The sequence below is a fragment of the Argiope bruennichi genome, chromosome 9 (genome assembly GCF_947563725.1).
Source record: "Argiope bruennichi chromosome 9, qqArgBrue1.1, whole genome shotgun sequence".
NCBI classification, from domain to species: domain Eukaryota; kingdom Metazoa; phylum Arthropoda; class Arachnida; order Araneae; family Araneidae; genus Argiope; species Argiope bruennichi.
In genome coordinates this window covers 106,823,434-106,838,334 of record NC_079159.1, presented here as the reverse complement: position 1 = coordinate 106,838,334, position 14,901 = coordinate 106,823,434, and the positions used below count along the sequence as shown (strand labels likewise).

General features: G+C 31.7%; 1 protein-coding gene across 1 annotated transcript in view; it reads left to right on the top strand.

Moving 5' to 3' along the window:
- Positions 1–14,541, top strand: part of LOC129984469 (fatty acid synthase-like) — a 66,368-nt gene extending 51,827 nt beyond the window's left edge. Inside the window, exons 20-29 of the mRNA XM_056094355.1 lie at positions 130–249; positions 1,038–1,160; positions 3,045–3,271; positions 3,680–4,030; positions 5,500–5,743; positions 6,363–6,590; positions 8,494–8,936; positions 10,411–10,653; positions 11,470–11,724; positions 14,314–14,541. Coding sequence (XP_055950330.1) covers positions 130–249; positions 1,038–1,160; positions 3,045–3,271; positions 3,680–4,030; positions 5,500–5,743; positions 6,363–6,590; positions 8,494–8,936; positions 10,411–10,653; positions 11,470–11,724; positions 14,314–14,418 — 2,339 coding nt within the window. The 3' untranslated portion in view covers positions 14,419–14,541. The remainder of the gene's footprint in view (positions 1–129; positions 250–1,037; positions 1,161–3,044; positions 3,272–3,679; positions 4,031–5,499; positions 5,744–6,362; positions 6,591–8,493; positions 8,937–10,410; positions 10,654–11,469; positions 11,725–14,313) is intronic.
- The last annotated feature ends 360 nt before the right edge of the window (positions 14,542–14,901 follow it).

Below are 14,901 nucleotides of genomic sequence, written 5' to 3'. Positions count from 1 at the left end.
GCTAATTTTGGAAATGAGTTCTTGTTTATAAGCTATTGAAGTCAAAACTTTCGAACATTTGAAATGAATTATATTCCATTTACGTTTAGAAATGAATTATTTCATTTGTATCACATCCTCCAATTTTAGGTAATGATGAGAAACGAGCCTATTTGAAAAAGAAATTCCCCCAAATCAAGGAGGAAAATATAGGATGTTCTCGCAACGTTTCTTTTGAACCTATGATCCTTTCAAGGACGAATGAAAGAGGTAAGAGTAGCAGTTTTTTTCTCTTTTTATAGACTTTTAACATTATATTATGGTAAAAAAAAGAATTCATGCATTTCGCATAACTATTATTTTTTATTATAATATACAATCATATAATTTTATGTTATAGCGACCGCAATAAATGTTCTAAAGATATGAATGTAATTCTTCATATCCCTATTTATTCTTGCAACATACTATTTGCAAAATCAACGAATATTGAGCTTACAAGAGTTACTTCAGAACTTTCAGGAGTTCAGCAACACGTGTGGCCGCGATTTGCTAGTGACTAATCCATCGGAAACGGCAAAGTAATTGGTTTGTTCTATTATCTTCATTAACGGTGAAATCTTGAGAAAAGAATGTCTCGAGAGATCTTTATATGATAAATAAAACTTCAGAGCACACCTTTAACAATGGCTAGTAGAATGGCACTTTAAATAGTTAGTTTACAATGATAAAGTCTGTCTTTGCTAATAACTGTATTTATTGGACTCGTTATTTGGTATTGGGGTAAAAAATATCAAAAATTATAATGATTTTTAAATTTTTTTTTATTCATTTTTCGTACACTGCAAATTTCGCTTTGAAAATTTATTTCAGGGGATTCCGAAAATTTGTCTTTGTGCCATGCTTTACATTTCTTAATTTCCCGATGGAACCATAAATAATGAATTTTTTTTTAGGTTTTACAATTACTGACCTCATAAGATAATTTATTTTGTACATTTCTAAGTTAGAAGCAAAATTCTAATATAATTCTCTCTCTCTCTCTCTTGAATATTTAGGTGTAGATGTCATCTTAAATTCCTTGGCAGATGACAAATTTCAAGCAAACTTCCGATGCATTGCTAGAAATGGAAGGATTGTTGAAATCGGGAAATATGATTTGGCGTTGAACCGTCCGATACGTAAGGAAGAACTTCCATTAATTTGTAATCTAAGCAAAGTCTTATCTCAAATTATTCTAACCATTTTGTAAATATCCTGCTATGTAACCTCATTACAAATTAGATGCCATCCGTGGATAAACAATGCAGTTGTTGCAAAGAATAGCCTAAATTTGGTAAACTAAATGATAACACACACACACACACACACACACACACACACACAAGATTGAACAAGGCGAATAGGTTTGACATTCTATTCTCAGAAAGCCACATTATATTTTAGGAAGGATTCTATTTGAAAAAATATTTGCAGACAATATATGTAAAAAGAAAGTATTAAATTCTATTAAAACTATAACAATTAAAACCTACTTTCGAAGAAAATAATTTAAAAATTTATTCTTTTTATTAATTATAAAATTATATCAAAATTAAATACAATTTAATATTAAATATTTTAATTTCTTTATAATATTCTCATTTCAAATCATTAAAAATTTTTATGTGGCAGCTCTTATCTTATATGGCCCAGTATTTCTATGAAAGAGGGTGAAATATTTTATTTCGTTTTGGTCAAAATGACTTTGGAACACTTAGCATAGTGTTAACCGGCCACGAGTGAACTCGAGTCATTATGCCAAACGTTGCTGATTGGCTAGAACTTGTGTGAACAGCCGATCACCCCGCCACCTCTGAAAGAGGCAGAATCGACAGGATTTCAGGATTTTATTGGCTGGGTCAAATCTCGCAATCGACGCGCTTTCGTTTCGCGACAGTATTATCGTGTCTGAGCCTTATTCAAGAACATAGTATTAGGAAAGAATTAAAATTCTGGTGAATGTGTGCATGATGAAAAGTTCAACTGGTTGTATAAAGAAAAGCTACGCTTTATTCTACACAAACCCATAAGTAACAAAACACAGACGATACACACGTAAAAAGTACTTACAGTAGCATGCAAGTAGTAAATCAGTAATAAACAATCTTAACAGCTCAAAGCCTCTGAGAATTCGCAGGAGATCAATTCTCCAAAGCGGTAATTCACTTGGGTACTCCAAAAGGGGCAGTCTAGTACGTGACGCCTTTCTAGCAAATTTGCACCGGTTCCTTACAAGCATTCAATCTTCAGGTTTTCCGGATAGCTAAAAAAAACCAAGTTGCAGAGTGAATTACCAACGATGAAAAAAATTCCAACTAAAACGGGTAGAATATGCTCTTTAAAAGTAAAACCCCGTTAAACAAGATATATTTGAAAACCTGTTGCGTACCATTACACGTAGATTATTACTAACCCGTTTATCATACCAAAAAGAAAATTTATTTATATTAAACTATTATAAAAAAGCTTATATAGTTTCCTATTCTATAAATATATGATTAAGAAAGAAATTCTGATTAAAAGAGCTGGTCATCAATATGTTAATTATATCTAGGGTAGATGTCTGATTTAGTTTCAATGCATAGATGCAGAATATCTCCTAAGAGGATTTTCTGGGTAAAAACCCATAACTGTGTTTCCGTTAAAAAAAGTTCTTTTGTAAAACTGGTAGAATACTTCATAAATAATGGAACTATGCTCACAGCCAGAGAATATAATTCGTAACCTTCTCCTGGATTCATTTCCCACAGTCAAATTATCAGTTTCATTATATTATATAAAACCGTTTCATAAATTCTTTTCAGTTTCATAAATGCTTTTGCACGTTTTTTGTGTATGCAAAAAGAAAAAGTACTGCTTCAATTATAATTTCTTCCGATATATTTTAAATACTAATAGCCAGAAATACTTTCTTTAAATATCAGAATCGTCATCCTAGACTTTTCGTAGTTGGTTTTTTTGGTCACAAGTTTCGTTAATTGGAAGGTTATCCAAATAAATTATCTTGCATTTGTTTTTTCCAGATTCAAAGGTATTTTTGGAAAACGTTTCATTCCATGCCGTATTTTTGGATCAAGTATTTGATGACGAAGGAAAAGGCGTTATTTGTGATATCATGGACATGGTCAGAGATGGTATTAAAACTGGCGTTGTTCAAACCCTAGACAGAACTGTTTTTGGACGCAATGCCATTGAAGAAGCTTTTAGATACATGGCAAAAGGAGTACATATCGGAAAAGTGCTGCTAAAGGTGAAAAGTCACTAATTTTTTTAACTGAAAATATGACTATAAAATCAATTCTTTGATATTTGTGAAAAGTATTTTATGAAACTTATAAACAAACTAACAGCGAACAAATATTTGCTGATCTTGATACTAGAAACTTATTTAAAATCTGATAATATAAGCTGTAGATGCTTGAAATATCAATTTAATAAATTTTGTAACCTTAACGGCATAAAAATCGCAGAAATTAGCAATTCCGAAGGAAAAGCTTATTCGACATTTGAAATACAACTTTGATTTGACTAAATTTAAAACAAGCTGTAATAGGCTAGAATTGATGGGCGATTAAATACAAATAACCATCTACTGATTGCATAATGTAGCTTTTATCATACCAATCACTTCTTTCTGATTCCATGATTCCTTTTTCAGATACGTGACGAAGAACCACAAAAATCTGCAATACCCAAAACTCTCATACTACCTGCTGTTCCAGAAACCCAATTTTTCTTCAACAAAGTGTACATAGTCATTGGAGGACTCGGCGGATTCGGAATAGAGCTCACCAAATGGGCAATGGAAAGAGGTGCCAGGAACATTATCTTGACATCGAGGTACGGTGCCAGGACGCCTTATCACCACTATTGTTTGAAAAGATTGAAGAATGAAGGTCTGAACATCAGAGTGTCGACTTTGAACGTTGCCAAAAGAGATGAGGCTGAAAAATTGTTGCAAGAAGCTATGTGTATAGGCCCAATTGGTGGAATATTCAATTCTGCTGTGGTAAGCAGGCGTTTCGTTTTGTTGTGAACGTCGTGCAAACAAATTGTCGGATTGATAGCTACACTTCTACCATTTATCAAAACTAGTGATCTATATCCACACATACAAGTATTGGAGACCCATTATTGTACTCTAAACTCAAGATAAATATAACTTTCCCTTCTTGTAACCACTGCTTGTAATGATACCACCCACATTCATTTGGAAAATGCGCCTTACAAAATGGTAAATCCACAAGTATTTCTCAGAATTTAAATTTCAGTATGATCTGATATTTTCACCAACTGGAGATATGCATTATCTTCCTATTATGGGCTCTTCTTCGTTGAGATTTGACTTCGCTCGATTTCTTTACTGTCGTCGATTCTTTCTTCCATGTTTTGGAAACTTAACAACAATAAAACACTCTTAATAATTTGAAGAATTCGATTTTTTTCATAGCAACTTGTATAAAGGTAGCTTAACACTATTTTTCTCTTGAATATCTCGGTGTAGATGATGCTTTCGTCCATAAACAACATAAAACCTTTGATTTGATATCAATTTTTTTTTCTCTATATCGATCGGATTTTTTTTCATTTTATGGCAGCAGCGAGGCATCCAACGAATCTATCTATCCAAAAGGCATGGGAAGAAGTCAAAGAATGGTTGAAGTAAACACTCGTAGACATTTGTTTCAAGATTTCTATAGTTTACCACCAGTAACAGAGCAAGAATAACAGACGTTGTGATCAAAGATCAATTATTTTATCTCCATCGCCTTATTTGACCTTGAAAAGAGACATAAAGGTTTTAATAATTCGTTTCCGACCCCTTCAAGATTGAAAAACAGGACGTGTTTCTTGTCCCCAACTCTGTCGTTATCTGTTGGCTCAGTAGTCCATGATAATGACACGTGGTACATTGTTTAAACTTTTACGAAGATCTTTTTAAGTATATGTTTAAATGGGAGCTGCCTGTTTTGAAATTTAAGTTGGTTTCTTCATAACTATTAACTAGAGAATTAAATTCTAAGAAATTGATGGCTTTCCCTAAATAAAAAATTAATATATTAGAATCAAAATACATGAAGGAAATTTGTTGGTAAGGGCTTATATGACTTTAACTCCATTATCTTCCGTCTTCTAGTAGCCACCCTAAGTAGGCGGTACTCCATTTGCATAGCTGGTAAAATGCTTGTCACTAAGAGAGAGAGCGCGTCTACAGAATATATTCGTTCTTGTAAAAATATAAATTCATTCACTACTCACATGACACTCATTTCACATTTTCTTTAGGAAAACGTGTGTTAATTTAAACTATCTCTCTTGGTCTCACGCCACAATTAATTTCCGTGAAACCTTAAATATTAAACATTATTATTATGAAGACTTGTAGTCTATGCTAGATAGCACAAAATAGAATCTGAATTTTTCAAATTCTTTAAAGGTTTTCATTTAAAAAACATTTTTTTCCCAATTACCCATCAGATTCTGAAAGATGCTTTTATGGATGCGCAAACTCCTGAAGATTACCAAGAAGTATGCGGCCCAAAATCGGACGCCACGAAATTCCTAGATGAGCTGACAAGGAAGCTATGCCCGGACATCGACTATTTCGTCTGCTTCTCGTCCATCAGCGGTGGAAGAGGAAATGCTGGTCAGACGAATTATGCGTATGCTAATTCTGTAATGGAAAGAGTTTGTGAGGAGAGAAAGAAAGATGGCTTGCATGGTACAGTAGTCATTTTAGAGACTTAATTACAATAAGCTTATCTTACTTCATGCTGGGATGGAAACGTTACTGTTTATATTATTCAATGGAAACAAAATTTCTATTCAGTAAATTAAATTTCATCAGTACTGTTAAATGTCATCGAGACGATTAAAAGAATGTGCGATCAGCTTGCACATGATTTGATCGAAAAAAGTTTTGAAATGTTTCAAGTAAAAAGAAATAGTTTTTCAAAAATTCAGAATACTTGCTTAATTGAGCTTGTGTAGTTTCAGTATTTCGAAGTGAAGGTAACATTTACTATAAAATAACTAAGTACAACCAATGATTGAGTCAGTTTTTAAAAATGTATATCAACTGTTTTTGAAATTCTCAAAAGGTATATGCTAGTTATTTTCATAACTGCAAGCGTGTTGTTAGTCTTAAAATTATAAATTTATCATTCTTTGTATACTTTTATATTTTAAAATTAGTTTCATTTGTTTGTTGAAATTGTCCTCGTTATACAAACAGTTCTTTTTCAGAGCTGACAATTTTATTTTATATTGGTTAATGCAAATTATAAACTTAATATTACTGTCTACACTTTTTATTTAATTCCTTCTATACTTGCTTTCAGGTTTGGCCATTCAGTGGGGTATCATCGGCGATGTGGGAGTAGTTCACAGGCATATGGGAGAAGATGCCATGATTGCCGGTGTTATGGCACAAAGCCTCCGCTCCTGTCTGCAGACATTGGATATCTTCTGTCAGCAGGATTGTCCAGTCGTGACATCATATGTAGCTGCAGAACAAAGCAGGAAGACTGTGCAAGTAAATGCAATACAACAGATATTGAAAATATTGGGTAAGTGACATTTATTGCCTTTATTGCGTCTTCTTTAACTGAAGAATCTCAAAGATAACAGAACTGTCGAATCTCCTGAATTTTCAGGCAATAAACTGTATCCATTCTATCCAGGTTTTGCAAATGTAAACAGAATATTAGCTGCTGCGAAAAAAATGAGTATTTCAATTATAGTCAACCTAATATCGACAACCCCCATATCTCTGCAATCTCGCTACTATGAATGGTCCAATTTTATATGCTGCTTTATGCACAGCATTTCCAAGTAAAGGGACTAGGATTTAATTCCAAAATAAAGCTCGAATACTTTATATGGGTCCGAAATCCGATCCCCAGAATGATCATTAAAAAGGTACCTGGCATTACTTTTGGCGATAAAATAAAATCATAACCTCTGTGTGATTGTACTCCTTCGATCATTTCCTTAGTTGAAGATGATAGTTTCGATAAATCTTAATAATCAAATTCAATTTCCTTTCAATCCTGTGGAATGTGCCAAAATATACAGGAAGGAAAATGGTACGTTTGTATCATAAATGATTGGATTTGGCAATTTTTATAAATCATAGAAATTAAACACATTCATTAATATGCTCCTATGATCATGAAAAAAAAATCGCATCCTACTTAAGTTTCTATTTTTTTTTCAGTCAGTAAGCTAATTTCCTTTACAAGAAAGAGCCCTTTTCACAAATATTAAAAGTTTAAAAAGCCATTTTTTGTAGCACTGATGTATCAAAATATTATTGCTATTGAGATTTATTTAAGAAAAGAACTTTCTCCAGATTATGAGATCAAATTAATTTGATTAATTAATAAATAATGAAAATAAATCAATAGACTTTGTAATAGTTTGAACTAAAGTGAAAATCTAAGTTTCTGTTTCTTAAAAGAAATTTAATGATTTGAAAAATCTCAAAATAATAATTACAATAATAAATTGATAATTAACTTGATTGTTTAAATCACATTATGTGGTAAAAGTATTATGCTAATGAATTTTTGTGGTTTTTAAAATTATTATAAGACAGCAAATTTAATAAAAGGTGGGAAATTAGTTTATCATGGAGATTTATAAATTAATTATTTTTATGGTAAGTATAATTCTTATGGTCTTAAAAGTACGTGAAAAGTTATTCTTTATCCATAAAGAAATGAATTTCACTGATTTGTGCCTTAATGTAGTCTTCAATAGAATTAAAGTTTTTTCTAAATTATGTGCTTTACAAAGATTCAGTCAAAATTGAAAGTTTCAATTTCGTGTAGGTAGATGCTAATGGCTGGAAACATTAAATTAGGGAACACCTTCTTAAATATAATAGTGTAATTACAGAACAAAATAGATGGAATTATAAGATTGGAACAATTATATAATAAACAGAGCCACAATAATGGTGGGAGAATAATTTTTAAAATTTAAATAGGATCAATAACTTTATACGAGACTATTCTCGAAGAATGTTTAACTTTACGTAGCCAGATTTCTACATCGATTAATGATAAAATTTCTTTAGCGTATCTTACATAATTTGCGGAAGTGTACTTAGCGCTCACTGGTAAAGAAGAATTCCTCTTACCATTATATAATTTTATGCATAGCCAACAAAAGCAATTTTGATATAATAAATTGCCGATTTAAAAAAATAAGCAATTTAAAAAAAAACACACAAAAAAGCCCCAAAAATGCTTTCACTATTTTTATTTATTTATAACCATTAATAATTCATTGAAAGACCTTTATAATTAAAATTAAATACATACTGCATTTAAGGTTTATTATGAGTTAATCTGATGACAAAGTGCTGCAATATTGTGTCACCCTTAGACTATAATCAAGAATTCGCCAACAATCATGTTTTATAACTGAAGAGTGATTAAATATTATTAAATTTCTAATTTTTAGGAGTGGAAGATGTCTCTCAGATCAATGTGACACGAAGCTTGGGTGAGATTGGAATAGACTCTATGGTCGGAGTCGAGATCAAGCAAATGATCGAATCCTATTCCGATGTGGCCGTCAGCATGCAGGAGATCCAAGAAATGAAATTCGATGACATCAAAGCAATATTCGAGAAAGCTGACAGCGAGAAAACCACTATGAAAGCACCAGCACTGATGGCCACAACCAATATAAAGCTTCCACCGAGCCTGGTACACAAAGATCCCTTGGTGGTTCTCAACGAACAAAGTTCGGGTGAACACGTTTTCATAGTCCACATCAAAGATACAGATGTAATGAGCTTCCAGCCTCTTGCAAAGGCTTTGAACAGACCGGTGTATGCTTTAGTATGGACGAAGGATTTACCATCGGGCGATATGGAATCGCTTGCTCAATGGTACATAAAAGTAAGAAACCCTTCATGGTAAAGTTCTTAATGCAGTTGTTCGTGAAATCTTCCATTTATAGTTGTCGACATATATTTAAGTTTTAGAATATGCCCTAAAGATGAAATTTTCCTAATTATGAGTAACGTACTTTGTGAAGATTTTGCAAGAACTGTTGCTTGAAGAAAACGAAATTTTAATAACACTCTTTATCAAGCATGCATTATGTTAATTTCAATAACAACTTTATCTGATATATTTAGGCAGAAGTCAAAAGTCAAATATTTTGCTTTTTATAATTAATGCTGTTTTGTGGAAATCCAAAAATATGATTTTAGTTCATTTTTAATTTTATTCGAATGCATACAGTATTACAAGCATTCATTTAATGATTGTAAGAAATCATTTTGCTATCAGTGAAAAAGTTATGGTATTTTAACTGTCGCTTATATAGCATTTTGAAAGCTTTAAACAAATTGTTCAGAGTGAAGAAAAATAGAAAGCACAAATAAATCTTTCTACTTAGAAATATAATACGGGAAATATTGAAATATAAAGATAATATTAAGATGTCCTTTTTGCCAGACTCCCATAATAACAAAAATTTCTCAATCGTGAATTGAATTTATAGTAATATTTGAAAAAAAGATTTTAGGAAGCTTATCTTCGAATCAAGATTATTTTTATGAATATATGCATCTACCACCAACATTAATATGTTTAACATAAGACTGGTCTTAACATGCAATGGTACTGCAAAACCACAAATTGTTAAAGTGTACAATGAATTAGATTAATATCCCTAATCCCGTTGTAAAATGACTCGATAACTTTTTTATAATGCACCTCATTATTTTTACTAAGCTCAATTTTCAATATGATCTGAGTCAGTAGCCTCTCTCTAATGTTTACACAAGAGACCTAATGCTCATCAAACCCATGTTTATGGCGTATTTTTCATGAGTCGCAAACTAGAAACACTTCAATCCCGAAGTCAAGATATTATTCCGAATTCATCGTAGTGTTAGATTTTTATTTTGAAAGAATAAACAACAGGTTGCGTACGCAAGGATATATATCAAAATTGAGACTTTATTATTTATGAACTTATCCTGGTTTTGGAGAAAAAATAGATTTCTCAGTGTTATAGAATGAACATAAAGACACAATTGAGGGTTTGAGATCTGAGAGTATTAAAAAAAAGTCCACAATTTTTGCTAAACAAAATGGAATTAAACTTTGAAACTGATCCATTTCACAATTATTCTGCCTTACATGCTCTTCTTTGCAGTATGATACCTAAGTAAAAATTAAGAATTATTTTCATTCTCTTTGTGAGCCTTTTCTTTGTAGTTAAATTATTAATCGATCGTTAAATATTAAAAAATCACATTCAACTACTTTGCCATTCCTCCATTTCGTCATAATGGTAATATCATTGTGCAGTTTTTAACCCGCCCATGTATTTTGACAAGCATCCACTCTTTTTTTCCAGTCAATTGAGAACATAACAAAAGGTCCGTATCATCTGATGGGAGTTTCAGACGGTGCATGCCTGGCGTTTGAGATGGCACTTCAGAGCGAGCGATCGCAAAGAAAACTGAAATCCCTCACACTTATCAGCGGTTCGGAGCACCTGATGAATACACTCAGCGTTGACAGTACGGAAAAGACACAGTCTGAAGCCTCGGCAGTCTGTGGTTTCATAGAACAGTTCACGTCATCTGACTTAAGCAGGGTATGATCTATTTTTCTAATAGATATTGACGAAATATTTATGGCATAATAAATATTGATTGTTTTTGACATTCTATTGATTGTTCTTGACAAACAAATGTCAAAACTCTGAATATCCATCAAGAATTTATGCCCATTTTTGGTGCTGTTGTGGAAATCTGTATTTCTCATTTACATTTTCTCTTGTATGATTTTATCAAAATAGGATTGAGATGGAATATGAGATGTTTTTCTATTTTTTACTAAACATTATATAGGAATACTATCCAAATTTAAAATTAAAAATTAATACGATTTTTAAAAAAATTTTAAAAAATCAAAGAAAAAAATTAAAACTATGCCTTCAAAAAACTCATTTAATTGATTGCGTATCCTTTCTTTGAACAGTAACATAATCCTTCAAAAGTGATAAAAGCGGAATTTTTGAAGCAAACAATATTGAGATAATCCAAATGAATTTAACTTCAAAATTTGATGTATCTCCATGTTTTAAACTCTTTCAGTTCGAAAATAATCATTTTTGGAATGATATTTTGCCTGTCTGTTTGTCTTTCAAAAATTATTAATATCATTAGATCGAGGAAAATAATATTTGAATCTTATTTGAAAAGCAATTTTACAGAAATTATAATAATGATTCTAATAGTAGCGAAACTTAGCATCGTTTAAAGTTAAAATCTTGCTATCACAAAATCAGCATTTAATAAAAGTCTTTTCTTTAGTTACACGTTTGTCTACTTTTTGTTTTCCCTTTAAATGTCTTAAGAACAAAATACAATCTGGTGATGACAGTTTCTAATAAGTTGTTTATTTTCAGCTTCACGAAGAATTGCAAAAAGATCTCCACTTGGACCAAAGAATCCGAACCGTTTTTAATTACCTCACCAACTCTTCCAGTCAGATGGTGAATAAAAATGAAGTCTCTGAAGCTATTGCTAACTATTTACTAAAACATCGCCTGTTGGAATCATACATACCGAGTGGAAAACTTTCCAGGGACATTCATCTTCTGGAAGATCCCTCTCAGTTTTTACCAAACGATGTATCTATCGTCAAAGAGATATTTACACAGGTAATTATAAGTATTTTTTAAAATACGTAACTAGGTATAAGAAATATCCTTTTATTGTTGGTACAAAATAAAAATACTGTTTGTTTGCAAATCAAAAAATAGAATTCTAAAATGATCAGACAATCTAAATCAGATAGGGCAATACGATTTTTGATCCCATTTCTGTTCAAATTAAATATCACACATTATTTCCTTTATAACTAATAACAATTTTATTCATATAATTAGCTTTTTATTTCTCTATTGAATATATTTTTAAAAATATTTCTTATAAATGAATAAAAAGAGGAAAAAGAAGATTTCAATGAAAGTTTCACAAATATTCAATAAATAATTAACTTGTGATAAATTTAAACTCTTGTTTCCTCTATGCTTGTAAATAACTATTCGGAGCCGACGTTTGCTCGAAAAATGAAATTTGAATGAATCAAAACTTCACTGAAAGGTCGAAATTAAAAGATTTATTATGAAAAATGTTATTCAAAACTATTTATTTCTTTTTAAAATGTTCGAGGGAAATTGAAATGTATCATTGGAAACTACTGCCTTTATATTCCATACGATAAGCACATATTTATCAGTCACATAGTTTGACAAACATTTCTATCATTCTATAAAAAGTATAAAGAATAGGCATATTTCCGTGCTTTTTAAAAGTCATTTAGAACCGTCTCACTTTTACAGAAATGACAGTTTTAAAACTGATACATTTTAAAATTCTTTGGTTGCAGTATATATTTACTAATCTAAGTTAAAAAATTCACCGTGATAGAAAGATTTTGTAATATTTTCTATAAATGTATATTTTACATTAAAAGAGTTGGGAATCAGTCAAGACCTGATATTTTTTTCATATGCAATGTTTACACCAGATAGCTTCAAAGAGCGGATTTGATTTTCGATACATTTTCACTTTGTTATAAATATGCGTTTTACTTCCAAGTATCGGAGATTTTAAGGAGATGTTGGTAACAATTAATAAAATAGTTAGAAAGCATGAAAATAATTTCATCTCAAGCTGTGCTGTATTTATCAGCTAGTAGATCATATTGAATAAAGAACAAGTCATTAAAAGTTATTATTTTAAAGTTTTCCCCTCTTATTTTTATTTCATAGAAACTCAGCTATGATAAAAGAAAATGAATCATCTTGAAGGAAAAATAATAAAAAGAAACTAAAATTACGAAATCGTAAATAGAGATTCATAACTCTCCAGTGAGTCGCTTGCGCTTCTCTTTTTTACCATTTTTTTAAACCGTATTTGGATACTTTTGATTTTGATTATTATTTTTAGATTAGTATTATTATATAATGCTGATCTATAGTTTTTATTTTAACCTACTGACTGACATGTATTAGCCAGTTTTAGTTTGCGAGAAATTGTAGAACAGAAGAATATTGTAACGAAATTTCCCGGGGTTCGTTTGGATAGTGGGAGTTATATGATGTGGAGAACACTCAATCAGCAGGCGGCAGTAGAAAATAAAAAAACGACGTTTATTTACACGAAGACACACAGGACAGCACAAAGACGACAACTATATACAGCACAACAGACGATTATCTTCAGCCGAGACGTGCAGCATACAACAGTATACACAGCAGCTCTACTCCGTCGTTGCTCCGCTAGTCCCTGTAAGACGAACTCTTCTCCGTCGCTTCCGACTACTCTTCGACTCCACTGGTTCGTGACTCAATTCACCGTCCGTTCGGCAGTTGCGGGTGCTTCCTTTTATAGGTCTCAGGAGGCGGGGCTAGAAGCCTCTCAACCAATCAGGAACATTCGAGGTGTATCTCCGTTCCTACTCGACGGATCGGGAAAATTCTCGATGTTTCGGGTATAATCTATTTTGGCGCCAAAGTCGCCAAATGGTCGTCAAGTTTGTCGCCAAGCTCTGGGACCTCCTATGGAACCCACTATGCTGGGAAGCCGCATCGCAGATTCGTAACAATATGCACTATGAGGGACAGAACTATGCACAATAAGTGAAAATATCTTTAATACTCAGGAGAATAATTGTCAATCACATTATAATACTGAAAAGAAAACATGCACCTAGCATTCAAAGAATTGTATACCACTATTCACCGTCAATTCAAAAAGTGGGTTCAACAGAATATATTTTAATGTCCTGTCTCAGCTATGCAAAATAGAATCATTTTGTACTTGCATGTCAAATATAAATCATTGTCATTTTCAATACAATACTCATAGCAGAGATTATCAAACTTGGAAATCTTGAATCTCTTGCTTTTGTATCTCTTCAATATGCATTTGGACAACCATCGAATCTATATTTCTGCTATAAAATCTATTCTTTCATTTCATATATACACTGTCAGAGAATTTTATTAGGATAAAAGAATGGTCACTGATATTAATAATAGATACATTTAAGGAAGTTTACTTGATTTCGTCCATCTTTGTTAAAACTGAAAATTCTGTCATTTCAAAATTCATTGAATTGAATCAAGTTGGAAGCAGAGCCTGCAGTTTAAAAAGTACTACTTTATTCGAAAACTATATTTGCATAAGTTTCATTATTTATTTATTTTATATTTAAGTCATTTTCTTTTTTTACCTTGCAGTTCACTTCCGGAAAAGTCGCTGTCCACAGAGTATTTTCACCCCGTCAGTTGTCCACAGAGGAAGGTGTCAAACGATTAGCAACAACTCTCCAGAATATCGTATAAAAAAAACCTTTTACACAAAGGAAATCTGCACGCTTCGGCATTTATTTTAGATAGTATTGTGTACTGTCTGTAAAATGATGCTAAAAGCTATTTTTAAAATAATTTTGTTATCTTTAATTTTCAATAAAATGAATTTGAACGAATGGCCTTTGCTCATTTTAAAGAAGAAAACCTTTCATTATATACATTATAAAGATCGGATCATGGTTCAATAATTTGCTGGAAAATCAGATGAACTATATCTAGAACTGCCACAAACAATCACTAGAGTGATTGTTTGATGGTTAAAAGATGCTTCACATTTTTGAACTGTTCCGAACTATTTAGTAGATAAGAAATGAAAAAAAGGCAGTTACTGAAATGAAATCTACTCTGAAAACTTTTTTTTTAACTGCTTAGGTAAAATATGGTAAAAGTTTTCGTAATAATTCATTTTCTTTCGCCAAAATAGGTGTTTAGTACTACTTACTATATTGTGGAGGA